Below are 16,966 nucleotides of genomic sequence, written 5' to 3' on the forward strand. Positions count from 1 at the left end.
TACATTTTAAAAACAGATTTTAATAACACAATCCATTTGGTTTTCTGCTAGACTATACAGATGTATTCCAACTGATATCAGATCTAAACACATTCTAGATGAGCAAATGTTTCCAACTCCTTTATTAACTCGTTATATCCCAATGACATATTTATATGTCATTTCACAATGGGTCTGAAAAAGTCTGGTTCTGAATGAGTTAAATGCTGTTTGTAGGATTGTCTATTTAAATTATTTGTTGGAAAAAACATGGAAATGTTGACACAAAATGACTCATACACAAGTACATACAAGCATGGGCTTTCATCCTTTAGTCCCAATTTCAACTTAAAAAAATGTATTTTACAACCATACTGGTAAATAATTCACACCAACCAAATGCTTTCAAGAAAGAAGGGTGCTACATAGATTAATGCCATAAAGCAAACAGTATGCTCTATAAATGTGTACATGGGAGACATTCAAAGCTACAATACTGGACCAAACTCAGGTAATGGCGGTTAAAAATAAAAAGATGCATGCTGAATGACGGGAGTTTGGCAAACTGATGTCTTGCTTTTTGCAGTTCTGTACAAGGCTTTAGAAAAGCTTTCGAGGATGAGTATTTATATGTTGAACAAACTGAAATGTTTTGTGTATCAATAAACCTATTGTCCCTTTTGAAATGCTGACACTGCTACAAAGTGCTGCAAGGTGTAATGGGAAGAAAGCTAGTCAGTATCTTATTTGTTTCAAAATGCACGGTTTAATACAGTGTTGCCTTTCTCAGAAAACCTCTCACTACACGACAAGGGGAAACTGAAACGGAGCGCCCCATCCAATTCAACCTTTGCTACAAAAAGCCCCGCGCCCCCCTCCCAAATAACCAACACTTCGTGTTGTTGAAATGAAAGCTTCGCTTCGCAGGGAATGATTGATTTCCGCTAAAACGACAGCAGGGAAACATCATGCTCAGTGTGGATGGAATGGAGGTATTGTTGCTTTGTTCCCCAATCGTCCATTAGGATTTATTTGATTCATGAGATTTTCACACCCGGCCTTTCCTCCAACGACTGTGAGCCATTAACCTGCCTCCTCGGCAGTCACACGGCTATTTACAAGCTGCACATCTGTGGACTTTCAAGAGAGAAGTTTCCAAAACAAAAAGAGAAAAGGAAACATCCCCATTCACGGCCGTCGATTAATTTGTTGCTTTGAGAGCGAGTGTTTGTCCTGACAGTTTGCATTTTTTGGGGAGTGGCTGATGAGAATAAGAGTAAGAGGATGGCTGAGTACGTTTTATCTTCTATTGCACAGCCTGCTGTCAGTCTTAATGGGCCAGGGACAGAAATTGTCAGACAAGCGACCAAGAGACGCAAGTGTGGACCTTTTTGCTGGCTTAGTTTGGATTAGCAAATTTAGTCTCAGTCAACGACCATTTCACATGGATAAGTCTACTCCATGTGTACTAAATTAAATATTCTTTCGCTGTGCAGCCTACATCTAATAAAACACCAGGGGAGTTCTGGCAGTGAAAAAAAAAATCCTTTTAAAAAAAAGCATTAAGCCTATTTATTGCCTTTTGATTTAGATTCCCAAAATAGAATCCAATTAGAAGGTTTGAATATGTTCCAAATGTCTCTAAATTAGTTATTTGTTGGGTACAAACAGCAGGGACAACAAAAAAAAAAAAAAAAGTATATAACAGCATTACTTATGGATTGATAGATTTTGGAGGAGCAATACACAGAGCTATTAAAGAAGCATAATCCTTGTAATGAGACGTTATTGCCTGGTGAGTCGCTCTTGCATGCGTGTGATCAGATTAGGTTCCTTTCCAGGAACTAGACTGCCCCTTTCTGGTCCTGCTCGGTAGGTACGGAGTAAATCCTAGTGAGACACAAAATGGGAACATAGTAGGGGTAAAACATGATGAGCGAGATGAGGTGAGATGGAGCAAAAGCAAACATGTCATCTTCTAGATATTTTTAGGCTACTTCTACGTTTAGCAGCAGGGGGAACATCCGAGTGTCGGAACTCAGGAAATGCATGGCTGTCTCAAACAGCACAATTCTGACAGGTGCACAGAGGCTGCAATGCCTCAAAACACAGATCACCCCGGGTGGGTCTGTTGATCCAACAAGCCAGAGGTTGCTGTGTGATTAAGCGTCTTTTCAGCAGTGCGATCACTCAGCAGCAAACATGGCTAACACACGCACACACAAACACACTTTTCAGCCCCAGGAGGCAGCCAGTAATCCTGCAGAGGAATTCAACCCTTCAAGTTTGACTAGAATGTCGGCTCAACAAATGCTCCAAGATCTCTGGAATCAAGTTTGAACTTTGTAACCACACATTGACCCAAAATGAGGAGCAAGTACTGTATTTATACCCCTCCGAAAGAAAAGAAACACATTGCTCTGCAGTGATACTACAGCCCCGCATTCAATAAATAAAGTAAGGATGAGGGGCACAGCACAAAAAATGAAGGCATTTAGACATGTTGCATATTGATATGCATCTGTTTCCTACCTTGTTAAATCATTGTACATCCTGTACTTATTGTGACACTCATATTCATGATCAGTGTCTTCACATAGATAAATAATCATGAATCAATAATACTACCATATGCTGTCATTAAAATGTAATTTGGGCAAACTTCAGAAGTCTATATATCCCCAAATGTTCTGTTGGTGTGTGTTTTTCATATACTGCTTTTGACTGTTGCGATGCTCGAATGCTGCGGCTGCACTTTCGTCACGAGGCGATGGATGCCGTAACCTGAAGGTCATCTATCACGAGGTTAGCGGTAGAGCAGGTTAGGTCTTGTTCGATTAGGCCGCACCAGCACAGTAGTGCTCGTTGTCTTGAGGCTATTGTTTGATGGCTAACATGAGAAGCTAAGCATTGGGGAGTGTTCAAATGGTGACGCATGACAACCGCAGGCTGCGCTGGTAATTGCCTAGCAAGTCCAAACAGGCTCAGATGGGTGGAAGCTGGTTTCATTTTGCCACCTAAGTGTTTTTCTCTGGTTTTGATGCTGCCGGGTTGGATAATGTGGGGCAATTTGGCAAAGGCAGCAGGGAAACTGTTAGCCACCAGACTGGTTCTGTCACCTGCAAGTTGACTTAGAGTAAAAGTGGGTCACGGAATTCTGCATCTGACACTTATATAGTCTGCACCTCCTCTCTATAACGGAACCCTTTAACGGTTAAAAAAAATGCAATAAAATGAAGCTTATGACCTTACCCTTGCTGTTGTTTGTGCATGCGGCGTCTTACTAAAATTACAGCTGCAAGAGAGAAATGGAAAATGTCAGAGCTGCAGAAGCTTGTTTGTTTAGGTGTTTGCAATTTTAAATGGCACACAAGATTGCAGCCAAGCGTTGTAAAGGCTTCCTAGCAGTGCATTTGTCATCAGTGGACTTGAAACACCCCATACCCCTCATTTCACTCAGTGAGGTTTGAACACAAACTTACCAACTATTACTGCAACTGAGAGAGTCAACACACTCACAGTTCCAATGATGACAATCAGAGTCAATTGATCTAAAAGAAGAAATATAAATTGATGTTTGACTATTAGCAAGAAGCGACAGCTAAGATGCTATCCAATGCTTACGTACATATTGACAACTATGAGCCCTCCGCTTCAACTGCTGATTGTTTACTCACCTGTTGCGACCTCTGCACCTTTGGTTTTATCAACAAATGTGCCTGGATCATTGCTGACCTGGATCTCTGTAAACTCTGAAAGAGAAGAAATGACTCAATGTCACCTAGCAGTACAGAGACAGAACCGCCGAGCATACGATGAAGACCTTTAGTTTGTGATCAAAGCAATGTTGCCAAAGAAAGATGTCTCTATAGACTGCAACAGGGAGATGTAACAAACACACTAATTGTGCACATGCAAAATGTTGTTGTTGTTTTTTTTACAGTTGTTGAAGAGCTCCATAAACCCAGACTAAACCACAGTGTATATCTGACTGAAAGAATGAATACGGCTTTCAAGCTTTCAAGTCTGAGACATGAATGCGCCCTTTTTTCTGATGACCATCAGAGGGCCTTTACAGTGGCTAGAAAAAAAGTGTCTTTGAAAAAACAGACAACCTATAGACAGCAGAAAATATTTACATCAGTGGACATTTACCAAATTAATTTCTGGTCTGAAATACATGGTTTATTTGAAAAAGTACAGTTATTTTCTTATTTGCATTTGAATTTTGAATAGCCGAAGCCGGTTATCAATGGTGTGACAAACTAAACTTATGTTGGATCCACTACCAACACCTCTTTGGCACCACACTCATGTCCGTCTTATCATGCTTTCCAAATAAGCGTAACAGTCTTCTTGCCTTTGCAACAAAGTAGATAACATATCAACAAGACAGAGGCATGTTGACGTTATTTCCAAACTAAGTGGAGAGAAATAAGAATGTGGGAGCATGATAGAGGTGGGCTCATCAGGTGTAAACATGAAAATAGCGATCCAAGCAGGTTGCTTTGAACAGATCTGTAATTCCATCGTATGTCTCTCACAGACAAAATGAGGAGTGACACAGAGAGGCGCAATGAGGGGATGAGAATGCCAATGTTGATTAGCTGACCCGCAGGCAGGATGGCTGAGATGTCGAAATTTTCATTGGCCTTTTGGCACAATAGTCAGGGCCTCTATAGGGAGCTAATTGATTCTATTCAGGACTTAATGGATGATGGGGTTGGGGGGTGACAGGGGCTGAAGCTGTTTCACACATCCCATAGGTTGAGAACAACCTGTACACAAAGCTTAATGACAATAACTGCCGAGGGCACAACCTTCCTGTACTCTCCCTTGGACGTCTGCCATTACGCTGTTTGCATTAGTGACGCATACCACGCAAATTCCTACTTCCACTCTTTACTCTTGGGAACTGAAAATCAACTCACCATTTTCCTCAAATGAATCCTCATCATCCTGGCCTGTGGATAAGAGGAGAAAATAGATTCACATGTTAGACTTACATCACAATAGCAGGTCACATGGTGTTGTGGTACACGGGGCTGGCGGGAAGGGTACCCAAGTCAATGGTGGAGGGTGGCGGCCGGACCGGCAAAAAATGGTCAAGTGCCCAGCTAGATAATAATAAAGATTAGCTACCCTAACCACTGCGACCATCTGCTGAGCAGCAGTTAGTGACAGTGCTTGCTTACAATAGTAAAGTTTATAGATAATATAATAAGTGTGAACTGGTCGACTGGTTAGCATGTCCGCCTCACAGCTCAGAGGTCGTGGGTTCGATTCAGGCTCCGGCCTCCCTGTGTGGAGTTTGCATGTTCTCCCTGTGCCTGCGTGGGTTTTCTCCGGGTGCTCCGGTTTCCTCCCACATTCCAAAAAACATGCATGGTAGGTTCATTGGACACTCTAAATTGCCACTAGGTGTGATTGTGAGTGTGCATTGTGCCCTGCGATTGGCTGGCAACCAGTTCATGGTGTACCCTGCCTGCTGCCCGTAGACAGCCGGAATAGGATCCAGCACCCCCGCGACCCTCGTGAGGATTAAGTGGTATAAATGATGGATGGATGGAATAAGTATGAACAATATTATAGGGGCTCACTCAGCAGCAAGCCCATAATAACAAATAATAAGAATACTAATAATATCTGGGGAGGAATTTAAACCCACAAATTCTTCAAAACACATATAATTGATTTGCATTTCAGCGAAAAACTGGGGAAATTGAGGGGGGCCCAACAAAAAATATATACAGTATACATTGATAAATGAAAAAAATACAATCTGTGAATTTTCGAATCCATGGAAGCCAAACCGTTAGTGTTTGGGGGTCCACTGTACCATTTAATAGCCTTCAGTGAACCATCAGTCCCTGATAGCATCCTGGAAGCTGAAAAATTCCCCTTTTCCAGTAAATATTTTGTAATATAATGTATACATACCGTCAAAAGCTGATCCTTCTATCTCATCAGAAAAAACTGTGGAGAAGAAGGCATTAATTTATCACACAAGGTTTTTAATCATGGGTTCGCTCAATAAGAAATCATTGACACAGATATACAGTACAATGGAATAAAAAGTCTACATACTCCTGTTCAGAGGACATGATTTGTGATGGAAATAATAAGACAGAGATAAATGATTTCATTTTTTTCCCAATAATGACCTATAACCTGTGCAACTAAATAAACTTGTTTTAATCGTATAGGTAGGGGAAGTAAAAGTGGTTGCACAACTGTGCACACCTGCTTATAGGCCGCTGTGTTCTGATTTAACCAATCAAATTCAAACTAATGATTCAACACACACCTGTCAACATTTAAATTATACCATGAAGAACACTAAACCTACAGTGAAGCATTGCAAAGATTTTTTTTTGTCAATTGAGTTGAAAGGTTATAGGCCACATTATTAGTAGAAAAGGTTTTGAAATGATTTATCTTGAGCTATTTTTTATACTACAAAAATCTGGCATTTGACCAGGGGTGCCTGTGGACTTTTAATATTCACCGTATATGGACTTAAGCTTGCATGTGTTAAGCGTCACTTCCTTGAGACCAATTCATTTGTGCAAAATAGTAACTTTAATGTTATTCTTGCATTGTTACAGCCAAGTGACACCTGCATGCAGAACTACCTGTAGGTAGATGAGGAAAGCATGCCGGCACACAGAGGCTGATTAGATCTTTATCAGATACTCGCAGCACGGAGATGAGAACTCACCAGTAGCGGTTGACAGCAGCAGACACAGGAGCAACAATCGCATCATCTTCAAATGCTGCTGGGGAGAGCGAGAGGAAACAAGTTAAAAATATCATATTCAGTCATTGACGTGTGTAAAAAACGTTGTGTTTTTGGTTCAGACATGGAGTATGATGGAAAGCTTCACCGATGCCTATTATTGGTCTTGTTTGGCACCCTGAGAGCCTGTATAAGCAGCCAGTGGAAAATTAAAAAGTCCTACTTGTGTTGTTTATACTGGTCTGAGGGTATGCACGCAAGGCTACATTGCAACTTGAGGTGCGTGCGAGAAGCAGAGAAGGAGAGCCTTTTTTCCCACACTGCTCAGCAAAAGTAAAGAATTCCGTCACAGTCAGCTGCCAGCAAGACACTATTTGACATTGTCCTGTCCTTCGTGTCTTATGGGCAACGTTTAAATTATTTCCCAACAAAAAGGAATGAGAAGGTGTATTGTTTTTTTTTTTTTTATGTAATTTGGAGAGGACAAAGTGCCTATCGGAAGAACAAATATTTACCAGCCAACTGACACACAAGCATTGGGAGCAAATTCCTCATGGCAAAAGGGCCAAAAGTAACCGTAACGCTTCACCACAAAGATGTAAAACACAGCTGTTCCACGTGCTGCCAAACAAAGCCCCAGCTGTATCCAAGACAATACACCGGCTGATATTTTTAAAATAGGAAAACATGGGAACGACCTCTCTTCCAGTGGAAGTCCCAGACAAAGTTTCTCTGGTGAGACCAAGTCATTGAGATTTGCATGGGATCAGGAACCAATACTCACTCAGGCAAAGTAATACAGTAGGCGCTCTCTCACTGACCTTTGTGGCCACTGGTCATTGTTAACTATACCCATTGTGTTTGGTTTCCTCCGCTGTTAATGACTATGTGGAAAGAACCAATGTTACACACATTACATCCATCATACAGGCGGCAGTTGCAGGTCATTGGTCATGAGCACTGGTGGATAATACTCATTTCACAGGAATCTAATTTGAATGAGTTTTTATTGATTATTTAGTGAACTGAAGTGAAAATGGACAGAAAATGAGAGACAAATAGTTCTATTGTTTTTTTAACCTGATTCTTAATTCTACTTGATACTTTGGGTCTGCTATGGCTGCTGTCATCTGCAGAATTCCATTCATCTCCTCCGTGGGGCAGCACTCTAATGAGTGCAGAGCAGTTTACATCAACATTACGTGCTGAGTTTGAACAGTATCACAAACTATTAGGTTGGCCATACTGGAAAATAAAGACCTTAATCACATCACACCACAGATGTTGACTGGGAAGGCTGTGTAGTGGGGGCTGTTGCAGCCTCTGGAATAGCTACAGGAGCTCTCCGAAAGGAAACAACCTAAGAAGCTACAAATAAAAACTGCCTCCAAATTGCTTTTCTGAGTTTGCCTGAAATAATAAGCGGCTCCAATTTAAGGAGTATTTATCAAACCATTGCCTGTGTATTAAAATGGCTCCTGATGCCTGCAGCATTTTCAAATTGGGTAATATATTCTTGTACAATTGAATGGCGAATGAATTTACTTTTTAATACAAGACCAAATTTACAACACATAAGAACCATTGGCCGGCTTACGACGAAGAAATACCAGCTGCCTTCAGGACATAATATAGATTCAAAGATCAGAGAAACTAAATCTACAAATCATTAAACTGGGGAAGGGAGCAGTGCTGGAAATTTTTTAATTGTACCAGACCGTGCTATTGTAGTTTTGATTCATTTTGGTTCCCCAGACTAGCGGTCAGAACGATGAAAGTCTAAGCAAAACTAAGTTTCACACATTTATATGAACTTCGACAAAAGGGTTGGAAAGAACTTTCTGAATTATATGTATTTCCATTATAGAAAGAATGCCAAGATTATCTACAGCTGTTAAATCGGCCTAATATGCCACCGTTAAAGAGGAAGTCAAGCCCACTAAGTTGAAACAAGGCATTCTGATAAATATTGCGTTTGTGGAATAAGAGTTAATCCACTTGTTTTTAGTCATCTCAGGGGGCCGCCATTTTATCATTTCTGTCAACTGAAAATGACATCACAACTACTCAGGGCTCAGGTAACGACCAATCACGGCTGACCTGTTTTCTAAAGCTGAGCTGTCCCTGTATGTTGAATTACTGGGAAAATTTCAGGTTTTCAAGGGTAATTCCAAAGATGGCCTTAGGTTTTGGGGAGCTGTTGAGCCAGGCACTTTAGGCTTTAATGGGCTAGTGAGTCAAAGGTTTAGAATACATTTGGATTCCGACATGTATTTTGTCATTTGCATTGTTTATTTGTTCTGGGATTTCATTTCATTTCATTTATTATTATCCTTTTTTTTTTTTTTTTTTTTTTTTTACAGAGACAATTTGAAAATCCGTACCTTTTGACCGGTAGTGTATATACAGTTGCAGTTTTTGGTCAAATGTATTTGAGTAAGTTTGTAATCCTATTTCTGATTTTGGGCTAGAACTGAACACAATATGCAAACCAAGTTGGGACAATCATGTATGTAAACGGTTATCAAGTTATCTGCTAACACTGACAACAATTCTGTGCTCAACAGCTGTGTGCTGCTGACAGGCCAGGTACTCGTTCACTTTGATCTAACCTAATCAGACCAGACCAAACTATTAAAAACACCTCTCAGTCAGATGTAGTACAGTTACTTACCAAACCTAATAATGAACATATTGCACATGTATTGTTAAATGAAAACAGTAAGCTGTAAACAGTGTCCATCAAAGTAAATATTACTAACTTAATAAAAGCAGAATTGTTGATACAATACAGTGCTTGGATTATGCCTAATAAAGTGTCTTGCTGCAATCTCACTGTATATATAATAACTTCCTTCAAATTTCCATACTGCTCATTCTCATTTGCGTCACGTGTGAGCTCAAGTCTATCGCAGCTGACTTTAGGCCAGAGAATATAATAACTTCAAATATTTAAAAAAAGGCAAACTCACATTTAGTCAGTTGATGCCATGCAGCACAGTGAACCATCCGTCATAAAGGAGCCTGATAATGGCAAAACTACTACTGTAGTTTGTTGAACCACTAAGAGGATACATGTACATCCTGTATTGCCCACCCTCCCTGCATGAGTGTGAATGTAAGTCATTTGAGTGCACACCAGGATGCCTGAACACATCAAACAATGGGTGCACATAAATGTTAGCATTTTTTTTTTAATTTACTGCCCAAAATAGCAGCAGCCAGCAACTAGGACATGCGGACCTCAGATTGACTCGTCTATCAGATGGAAACAAAGTTACAAAGCACTATTTTGAAGAAAAAAAATGAATCACAACAAGGATTTAAGTTTTCATCATTCACCTATGAAAACATTGCTAAACCTACCATGTTGCAACTAATTCTAGCTCTTCAGGATCCAGAATGAGACACGTTACTGTCAAAAACAGATTAATAAAATAAGGAGATATTGGCAATTTTTAATCTAATAGGAGTCAGTTCGCAAGTTGCAGTTGGACACTACTTCAAAATTCAAATGCGCAATGGTTGTACGGTTTGGAATACAGACAAACGTGTACAAAGACTTTCATGTCAAATAATTATCCTTCATGTCGTCAAGCGAAACATCAGCCTCCAACATTTATCAGTGGACCTCAATCAAAGCATAACACACAGCAGGAGCAGATGCCACATCCCAACTTGGGTGGTACTATGTCACACCAAAAGTTAAGTTAAAAGACAACAAAATTAGAAGAGTCCAGCCTGTGGCCTCCCAGCGGAATGTTCAGCCGTGTGCAGGGTCCAACATTAACGGTGACCCGATCACCCAACAAATGTGACTGTGTCAGGGCCAAGTGAAGTTCAAAGATGCTGGCCCAAATTATGACATAGGACGTTTCAGCCCTCCTCCAACTATTTTAACATTACTGCAGTTCACTTTGACTTTCTTTTTCTTTTTTATGGCCATTAACTTAGAATGTTAAAATATTACTTGTACAGTTAGCCACAATACAGTAGAATATAACACAATAGGGCAAAAGTTTGACTCTGGAACAGACTGTATCAATTTCCATTATTAACTAACAAAATTGAGAAAATCACAGGTTGAATAGGGTCCTCACCTATTTAACAGGTTCCACTGCGGCTTTCGTGAAGCAATAGTTTTGTGCATGCTGGATTTGACACAAAACAATAATACAGTCATTTTGAGTTTCAAGAGGGGGAAGCCTGGCACAAAGTGGAATACAATACTTTCAAAATCTCTCAAGCCAAATGATGAAAGACTGACACACAAATGGTCCTTGGGCCATATCCAACTGCTAAAAGATTCCAAAAACATCAGCTCACAATAATGTATCCTGTAATCCTGCTTGCAGACAGCCGAACAAAAGAGCACCAAAAGATAACTTCCATGGCTGACATATAGATTTAAACAAACAACAAAAACGTTTAACAGTGATGAAGTGGTCCTGTCTGACCTCTGACATTAAGAGTGTAGCTGCCGATAATGATTGGTAGGTTTTATGGCTCAGAATAGTATGCACAAAGGAAATGTTCTGCAGTTACAACCTATCATTCTAGCGTGAAGATGTTACATTAATAAAGAAAATAATGCACGTTTTTCTTGCTGTACAGCAAGAACAAATGACATCATTTGAAAGGATTACATGGTAAAGTAAGCAATACCTGCAATATACATACCAATAGAGTGAGAGAAGTGAACTGGATGAAGTGCATCCTTGTTGTGCCCTTGTGCTGTGTGTCATTAAGTATGACACACTCCCCAAAACTACAGCCCACTTCCTTACAGGAATCCGCGGCTTCGTGAGTCAAACTAGGGCCAAAGTTGCCTCTCACCTACCAGGGTGGGAGGGGAAGGAACGAGGGGATTTACACAGCCGCCTTTCAGTGCGCTGGGTAATGCCACTCTTCGTCAATTATTTGTGCCGTGGAAACTACCGCGAGAGTTTCCTGCCTTTTCGGCGAATAAGCCGCCACAACTTCCGGTAACGTTCCAGGCAGTGAAACATTATAGTTTCATTATATTTTGAATCATTCCTCCTTAGGGGAAGGAAAAAAAAAACAAAAACATCAACATCGTTCTGCTGTGCCCAGCAGTACAATGTCACCGTTAACTAAACACGAAAGTCAAAGGGGCCTTATTTTAATGACGTCCAGCTGGTGACTTCTCGCGATAACCTATAAAAGCCATCAGCTGCAGGTGCGCTAATTGATCAACATTGCTCCCGTGATCCTGGGAGTTTGCGTGAAATCTTTTATCTACCTTGAAGGCAAAGTCAATACAGTTGCTCCAATTTTGTTGTTCTAGTGCAGGAACAATGCGGCGTTTACTGCTGCTTCATGTGTGGCTGTTGTGCCTAGGTAAGTAAACGTTGCTTCACTATACTGAATGTTCCCACCAGAGAAATGTAATGTAGAATAAATGACAAAAGTAGCAAAACAAATTTTAATTATGTAATTGTATACAATGGGTATAAATGAATACTAATTGTGTAAATGTGTTGGACTAATGACATCTTAACAATAAAACTAAACGTCTTCAATTTAAAGTATTATTGCAGGTGTGGTCATCAATCTGTTAAACTTTGTTTTAATCATCTAATTGCTTCAATAGAAAATTTGGCTTTGAATAAAATCCCAAATTTATTTTCACCTGTTCCTGTCTTAATTATGTACGTCCACATGCCAGAAAGAAGTTGCCAGGTAGTGCTATGTTGGCTGTTAGCTGACTGAGTTGAGATGACTATTTTAACTGGTAATTGTTATCTGACTTTGGCAAAATACCTGAATCTTAAATCTGCTGACCGGGGCTCCCTTTGGTGTTGACACAGAAAACGCTGTAGCGTGTGCATTTCATTTTTTTCTATATTCATTCAGAATGTGTAATTCTTCCTACCTTCAAGTGGAAGTCAACCCAAACATATTTTTTCCAGAATGTGTTCTATGCAGGCCCACTAGTTGAAACAAAGCATTCTGATATTGCATTTTGTGGAATAAGTTAATCCACCAGTTTTTAGCCATCTCTGGGGGGCCTCCATTTTGTCATATCTGTTGACTGAAAATGACATCACAGTTGCTCAGAGCTTAGGTAATGACCAATCACAGCTCACCTGTTTTCTGAAACTGAGCCATGATGGTCATCTGTCCCCTGAGCATTTGTGATGTCATTTTCAGTCAGCAGAAGTGACACAATGGCCGCTTCCTGAGATGGCTAAAAAGGGGTGGATTTTTCTGCTGAACTTGTATTCCACAAACGCAACATTAATCAGGAATGCCATGTTTCAACTAGTGGGCCAGCTGCGAACATATTCTTTGAAAAAAAAAAAAAAAAAATAGGGTTGACTTGCCCTTTAAGGTGCCATGAAAGGCGTTTGCAGGTGCCAAGTTGACAACCGCTGAGCCACTCATTTAAAATGTTGAATTTGCTCACTACCTGACTCAACTGAGCCATGCAGCTGCAACTGACTATCCCTACTCTTACTACACCCTGCGTTTGCATCGTTTGGTTAGGGTTTTTTTTCTCCCTGACTTAAAACGGCGTTCAAGTCTCAACAATTCCTTGCCCGCCCACACAAATTTGTCCACTTTTGAATGATGTTTGGGCCATACCTATGTTCCAGCCCTTGGAACAACCAAAATGAATGTTATACTATGTTTTCCGTAAGACAACCTGTTTTAAAAACTTAGTCTCAATTTTCTTAGATATGATTTAACACCATACCGTAAGAATAATGTAGCACACCTCACCAACTATTTAATCACTTAGCTTTTTTCTGCGGTTTTAACACGTACTATCAATAATAAAAGCTGGGAAAGAAGCTTATACTTTCATTTTTTTTTTTTTTGTGCCATATTGTAAGATGGTTAGTATTCGAGAGATTTCATGCAAGTGAGCCCCTGTCCCAACAGAGCATGCACAGATAAATTTCAAACTTACATTAAAGCTTGCTGTAGCGCAGGATTCTCTCTATACACTGCTGGTATGTCGTTGCTCTCCCACAGAGATCCTTGTTATCATGGAAACTACTGGAGCCGATTTGCACATTTCATACAGGTGTACCCAGTCAGGAACTAGGAACATAGACTTCATTGGCTGCTCAGCTGGTTGAAATCCGACACCCCTCTTATCTCTGCTTGCACACAGGGAAACCTGTATAACTATGCACATGTTATCTGTCTTAAAGTGTGTGGTTTAGTTGTAAATTCAACTGTCACAATATCCAACCTACTCATGTTAGCTTTTATGCAGGAACGCCGACTTTGAGTTTCTCGAATCATGTACACTACAATGAATTTTGTTTTCCTTCTCAGGTCTCTCTGGGGCGAGTATTGGTCAGCGTTTTCTGATGATGTTTCCGCCTCATAATGACCCCACAGCAAATGCTAGCCACAAAGTAACGATAACGGCGACTGGGGTTAGGACTTTTGTCACTGTGAAGGTTCTACAAAGTGACTTTACGCAAAACATCTCTCTCAATGCCTCTCAGTCGCAGACTGTTCACCTACCTTCGTCTGTGGGAATGGCCAGTGCGCGTTCCACCTCCCTCCTCAGTATAGAATCTGTACAGCCTGTTGCAGTTCTTGCTACATTCTGCACCCAGACTGGATGTGAGCATAACCTCCTTCATGATGTGTCTTCCTGGGGGACCCATTACTATCCAGTTACTCCAAATTTCACAAATCAGACGTCTGCCAGCGAAATGGTGGTCACAAACTCCAATCGAGAGACATCAGTGGAGATCTTCCTCTCAGGGGACGTGGTCTTTAATGGATCTTTATACTCTGAGGGAAGTTTCCTTAAGTTGCATTTAGGGTTGTTTGAGAGCATCTACCTCCAAAGTAATTTCAGCCTCTCTGGCTCAGAGCTTTATGCCCAAGAATCTGTAGGGGTAATAGTTGGTTTTACCTGCATAAACCACTTATTAGGGGACTGCTTGTATGGATTTTCTGAACTTAAACCAGTCTCTCTCTGGAGTTATGAATATTTTGTGCCTCCCCTAGTAAATTCTGGATTGAGTCCTAGTCTCCTGTTGGCTACAGCAAACATAAACTCTAACCTGAATGTCACCACTAGTAATGGGCAGAAGAGTGTCTCTTTAAATGCAGGGGTTATGAAGACCATCCCAGTTTTGACCTTGGATGAAGTTCATGTCATTAGCGACGTTCCACTTCAGCTCATTTATTACCGACATGACATTGAGCAGCGTGCTTCAATTTTTATGGCGCTGCTGTCTGTGGAAGAGATCTGTCAGAATGGGCCAATGTTTGATGCACAAAATGTTACCTCACATCTAGATCTAAATATCACTTTTTACTCAAACAATTTGACCAAATCCACGTTCCCACATGAGGGCTCCAGCTCTACTTATGCAGATGTGGGACACCACCTGAGCACCCTGAACAAAGAGATGCATCCATCACTGTGTGAAAAAAGTGAGTACTGAATGTTTTAAAAAAATATTTCACTGTTGAAATGAGACTTTGCAAATGTGCTAATTTTTTTTCCCCCCTATCAGATAAATCATGTGATGACTGGCAATGTGGTCACAATGAGAAGTGCTCCTTCAGAAATGGACATCAATTATGTTCCTTGAAAACTAAAATCTGCTCTGCGTGGGGTGATTCTTATTATCGCAACTTTGACGGAAAACATTTTGTTCTCCTGGGGAATTGTAATTATACCTTAGTGCAGACCACTTGTCCAGGCATAACTGCTTCCACTCCGCTACAGGTTAATATAGCCAGAGCATATTTGAATGGTGCCACTGTTTCCAGTATTCACAGTGTGGAGATAAAAACCCAAGGTTTTAATGTATCCATGGTTAAAGGAGAGCGAAATCAAATTAGGGTAAGGACACCAGCCGGTTTTGAGGGGGGCGGGGCTTGGAGGAACAAAAAATGACATTCATGCATGTGTGTAGTCACTGTCTTTTGCCTTTGAAATTCACAGATTAATGGACTTAGCAAGAACCTTCCTGTCATCTTGGGCAATGGGATAAGAATTTATCCAAGTGGTCAGAGTGTTGTTCTGGATACTTCCTTTGGCGTGACTCTGCAGTATGACTGGGTTCATAATATCCAGGTTGAAGCACACCCAGAGCTGCATGGGCTTCTGTGTGGTCTTTGTGGAAATGCCAATGACAGCACCTCAAATGACGCAATCGCTTCTAATGCTACCGTGTCCAAAACTATGGATTTTACCCTCCCTTGGGTGCTAAACGGCAACACAGCTGCATGTATGGAAGACTGTGGAGATGGACCATGTCAAGTGTGCAGTCCCGCACAATCTTATCCTGGCGTAATGGGCAACTCCTATGAGAATAATTGCACTTTACTGAAGAGTAAGGATGGACCTTTTAGTGACTGTCACTTATATATTGATCCTGAAGACTTTGTTCAGAGTTGTGAGGACAACCTGTGTCTCAGTGGAGCTGCCAGTTCGGTGTGTAAGGCATTCGCCGCCTATGCGAACATCTGCCAGAGGCTTGGGGGCAGGATCCAAAACTGGAGAGCTATCGCCAAGTGTCGTAAGTTCCAAACGGCTTCATGTTTACCTTGTTTGATAAAGACTAATAAAGGTTTAACATTTTACAGATATGACCTGTCCTATAAATAGCCATTATGAGGTGTGTGGGTCGGCCTGCCAAGCAACATGTGGTAACCCAGATCCCCGCCATAACTGTTCCCTCCCTTGTTTGGAATCATGCCAGTGCAACAGGGGATATCTGCTAAGTAATGGCCAGTGTGCCTTGCCCAGCGAGTGTGGTTGTGTTCAAAATGGCTCCTATTATCTCCCTACAAAGACCTTTTGGATGGACCAGCAGTGTCAAGAGAAATGTGTCTGCCAGCCTCAGTCGAAGACAATTATGTGCACACAGTCTCAGTGCCAGGCTGGAGAAGTCTGCATGGTTTTAAATGGAGTGCTTGGCTGCCACACTGGTCGTCCCGGCCTATGTGTGGCCAAAGGAGATCCTCACTACACCACATTTGATGGCCGGAAATTTGAAGTTCACGGCAATTGTAGTTATCTGCTCACGTCGCACTGTCCCTCATGGGGAGACCTACAGGACTTCAGTGTCAATGTTCAGAACCATGTCAACAAGGCAGCGAATGTTTCTTTTCGACATGTCGAAATGTCTGTTGCTGGGTTTTTCATTGAGATGTCATTTGAGTGGCCCAGCAAGGTTATGGTAAGTTAATTTGTTGTACATAGAATCTTAACACTTTTTGGTGTTTTATTATTTCACC

General features: G+C 41.0%; 2 protein-coding genes across 6 annotated transcripts in view; one reads left to right on the forward strand and one right to left on the reverse strand.

Annotated features, from left to right (window-relative positions):
* LOC147143839 (uncharacterized) lies at nucleotides 1-13,759 on the reverse strand. 5 transcript variants are annotated; one of them, XM_086036956.1, is made up of 8 exons: nucleotides 13,656-13,759; nucleotides 6,701-6,755; nucleotides 5,920-5,955; nucleotides 4,911-4,943; nucleotides 3,657-3,731; nucleotides 3,462-3,530; nucleotides 3,232-3,274; nucleotides 1-1,869 (listed from the first exon to the last, which is right to left on the reverse strand). In XM_086036956.1, the coding sequence occupies exons 2-8, from the start codon at nucleotides 6,744-6,746 to the stop codon at nucleotides 1,824-1,826; spliced, it is 348 nt and encodes a 115-aa protein (XP_085893082.1). In that variant the 5' UTR covers nucleotides 6,747-6,755; nucleotides 13,656-13,759; the 3' UTR covers nucleotides 1-1,823. The 5 variants fall into 5 exon arrangements, with proteins under 5 accessions (XP_085893082.1, XP_085893083.1, XP_085893079.1 ...); XM_086036957.1 differs by having other exon boundaries at nucleotides 6,701-6,758; nucleotides 13,656-13,727; XM_086036953.1 differs by lacking the exon at nucleotides 13,656-13,759 and adding an exon at nucleotides 11,399-11,840 and having other exon boundaries at nucleotides 6,701-6,758.
* fcgbp (Fc gamma binding protein) overlaps nucleotides 11,936-16,966 on the forward strand; it is a 17,530-nt gene continuing 12,499 nt past the window's right edge. The window contains exons 1-5 of the mRNA XM_086036951.1: nucleotides 11,936-12,079; nucleotides 14,030-15,151; nucleotides 15,235-15,566; nucleotides 15,669-16,245; nucleotides 16,313-16,908. Of these exons, the coding sequence (XP_085893077.1) occupies nucleotides 12,037-12,079; nucleotides 14,030-15,151; nucleotides 15,235-15,566; nucleotides 15,669-16,245; nucleotides 16,313-16,908 (2,670 nt within the window). The 5' untranslated portion in view covers nucleotides 11,936-12,036. The remainder of the gene's footprint in view (nucleotides 12,080-14,029; nucleotides 15,152-15,234; nucleotides 15,567-15,668; nucleotides 16,246-16,312; nucleotides 16,909-16,966) is intronic.

The sequence above is a fragment of the Filicampus tigris genome, chromosome 8 (genome assembly GCF_054856515.1).
Source record: "Filicampus tigris isolate MCC_2025a chromosome 8, RoL_Ftig_1.0, whole genome shotgun sequence".
Lineage (NCBI taxonomy): Eukaryota > Metazoa > Chordata > Actinopteri > Syngnathiformes > Syngnathidae > Filicampus > Filicampus tigris.

Excerpts from the sequence above, each read along its gene's own strand:
- LOC147143839 (XM_086036953.1), bottom strand. The coding sequence starts at position 11,434 with ATGCACTTCATCCAGTTCACTTCTCTCACTCTATTG. Across the intron at positions 3,531-3,656 it reads AGGTGCAGAGGTCGCAACAG|ATCAATTGACTCTGATTGTC; the intron begins GTGAGTAAACAA and ends TTCTTCTTTTAG. Across the intron at positions 1,870-3,231 it reads ATGCACAAACAACAGCAAGG|GATTTACTCCGTACCTACCG; the intron begins GTAAGGTCATAA and ends GTGTCTCACTAG.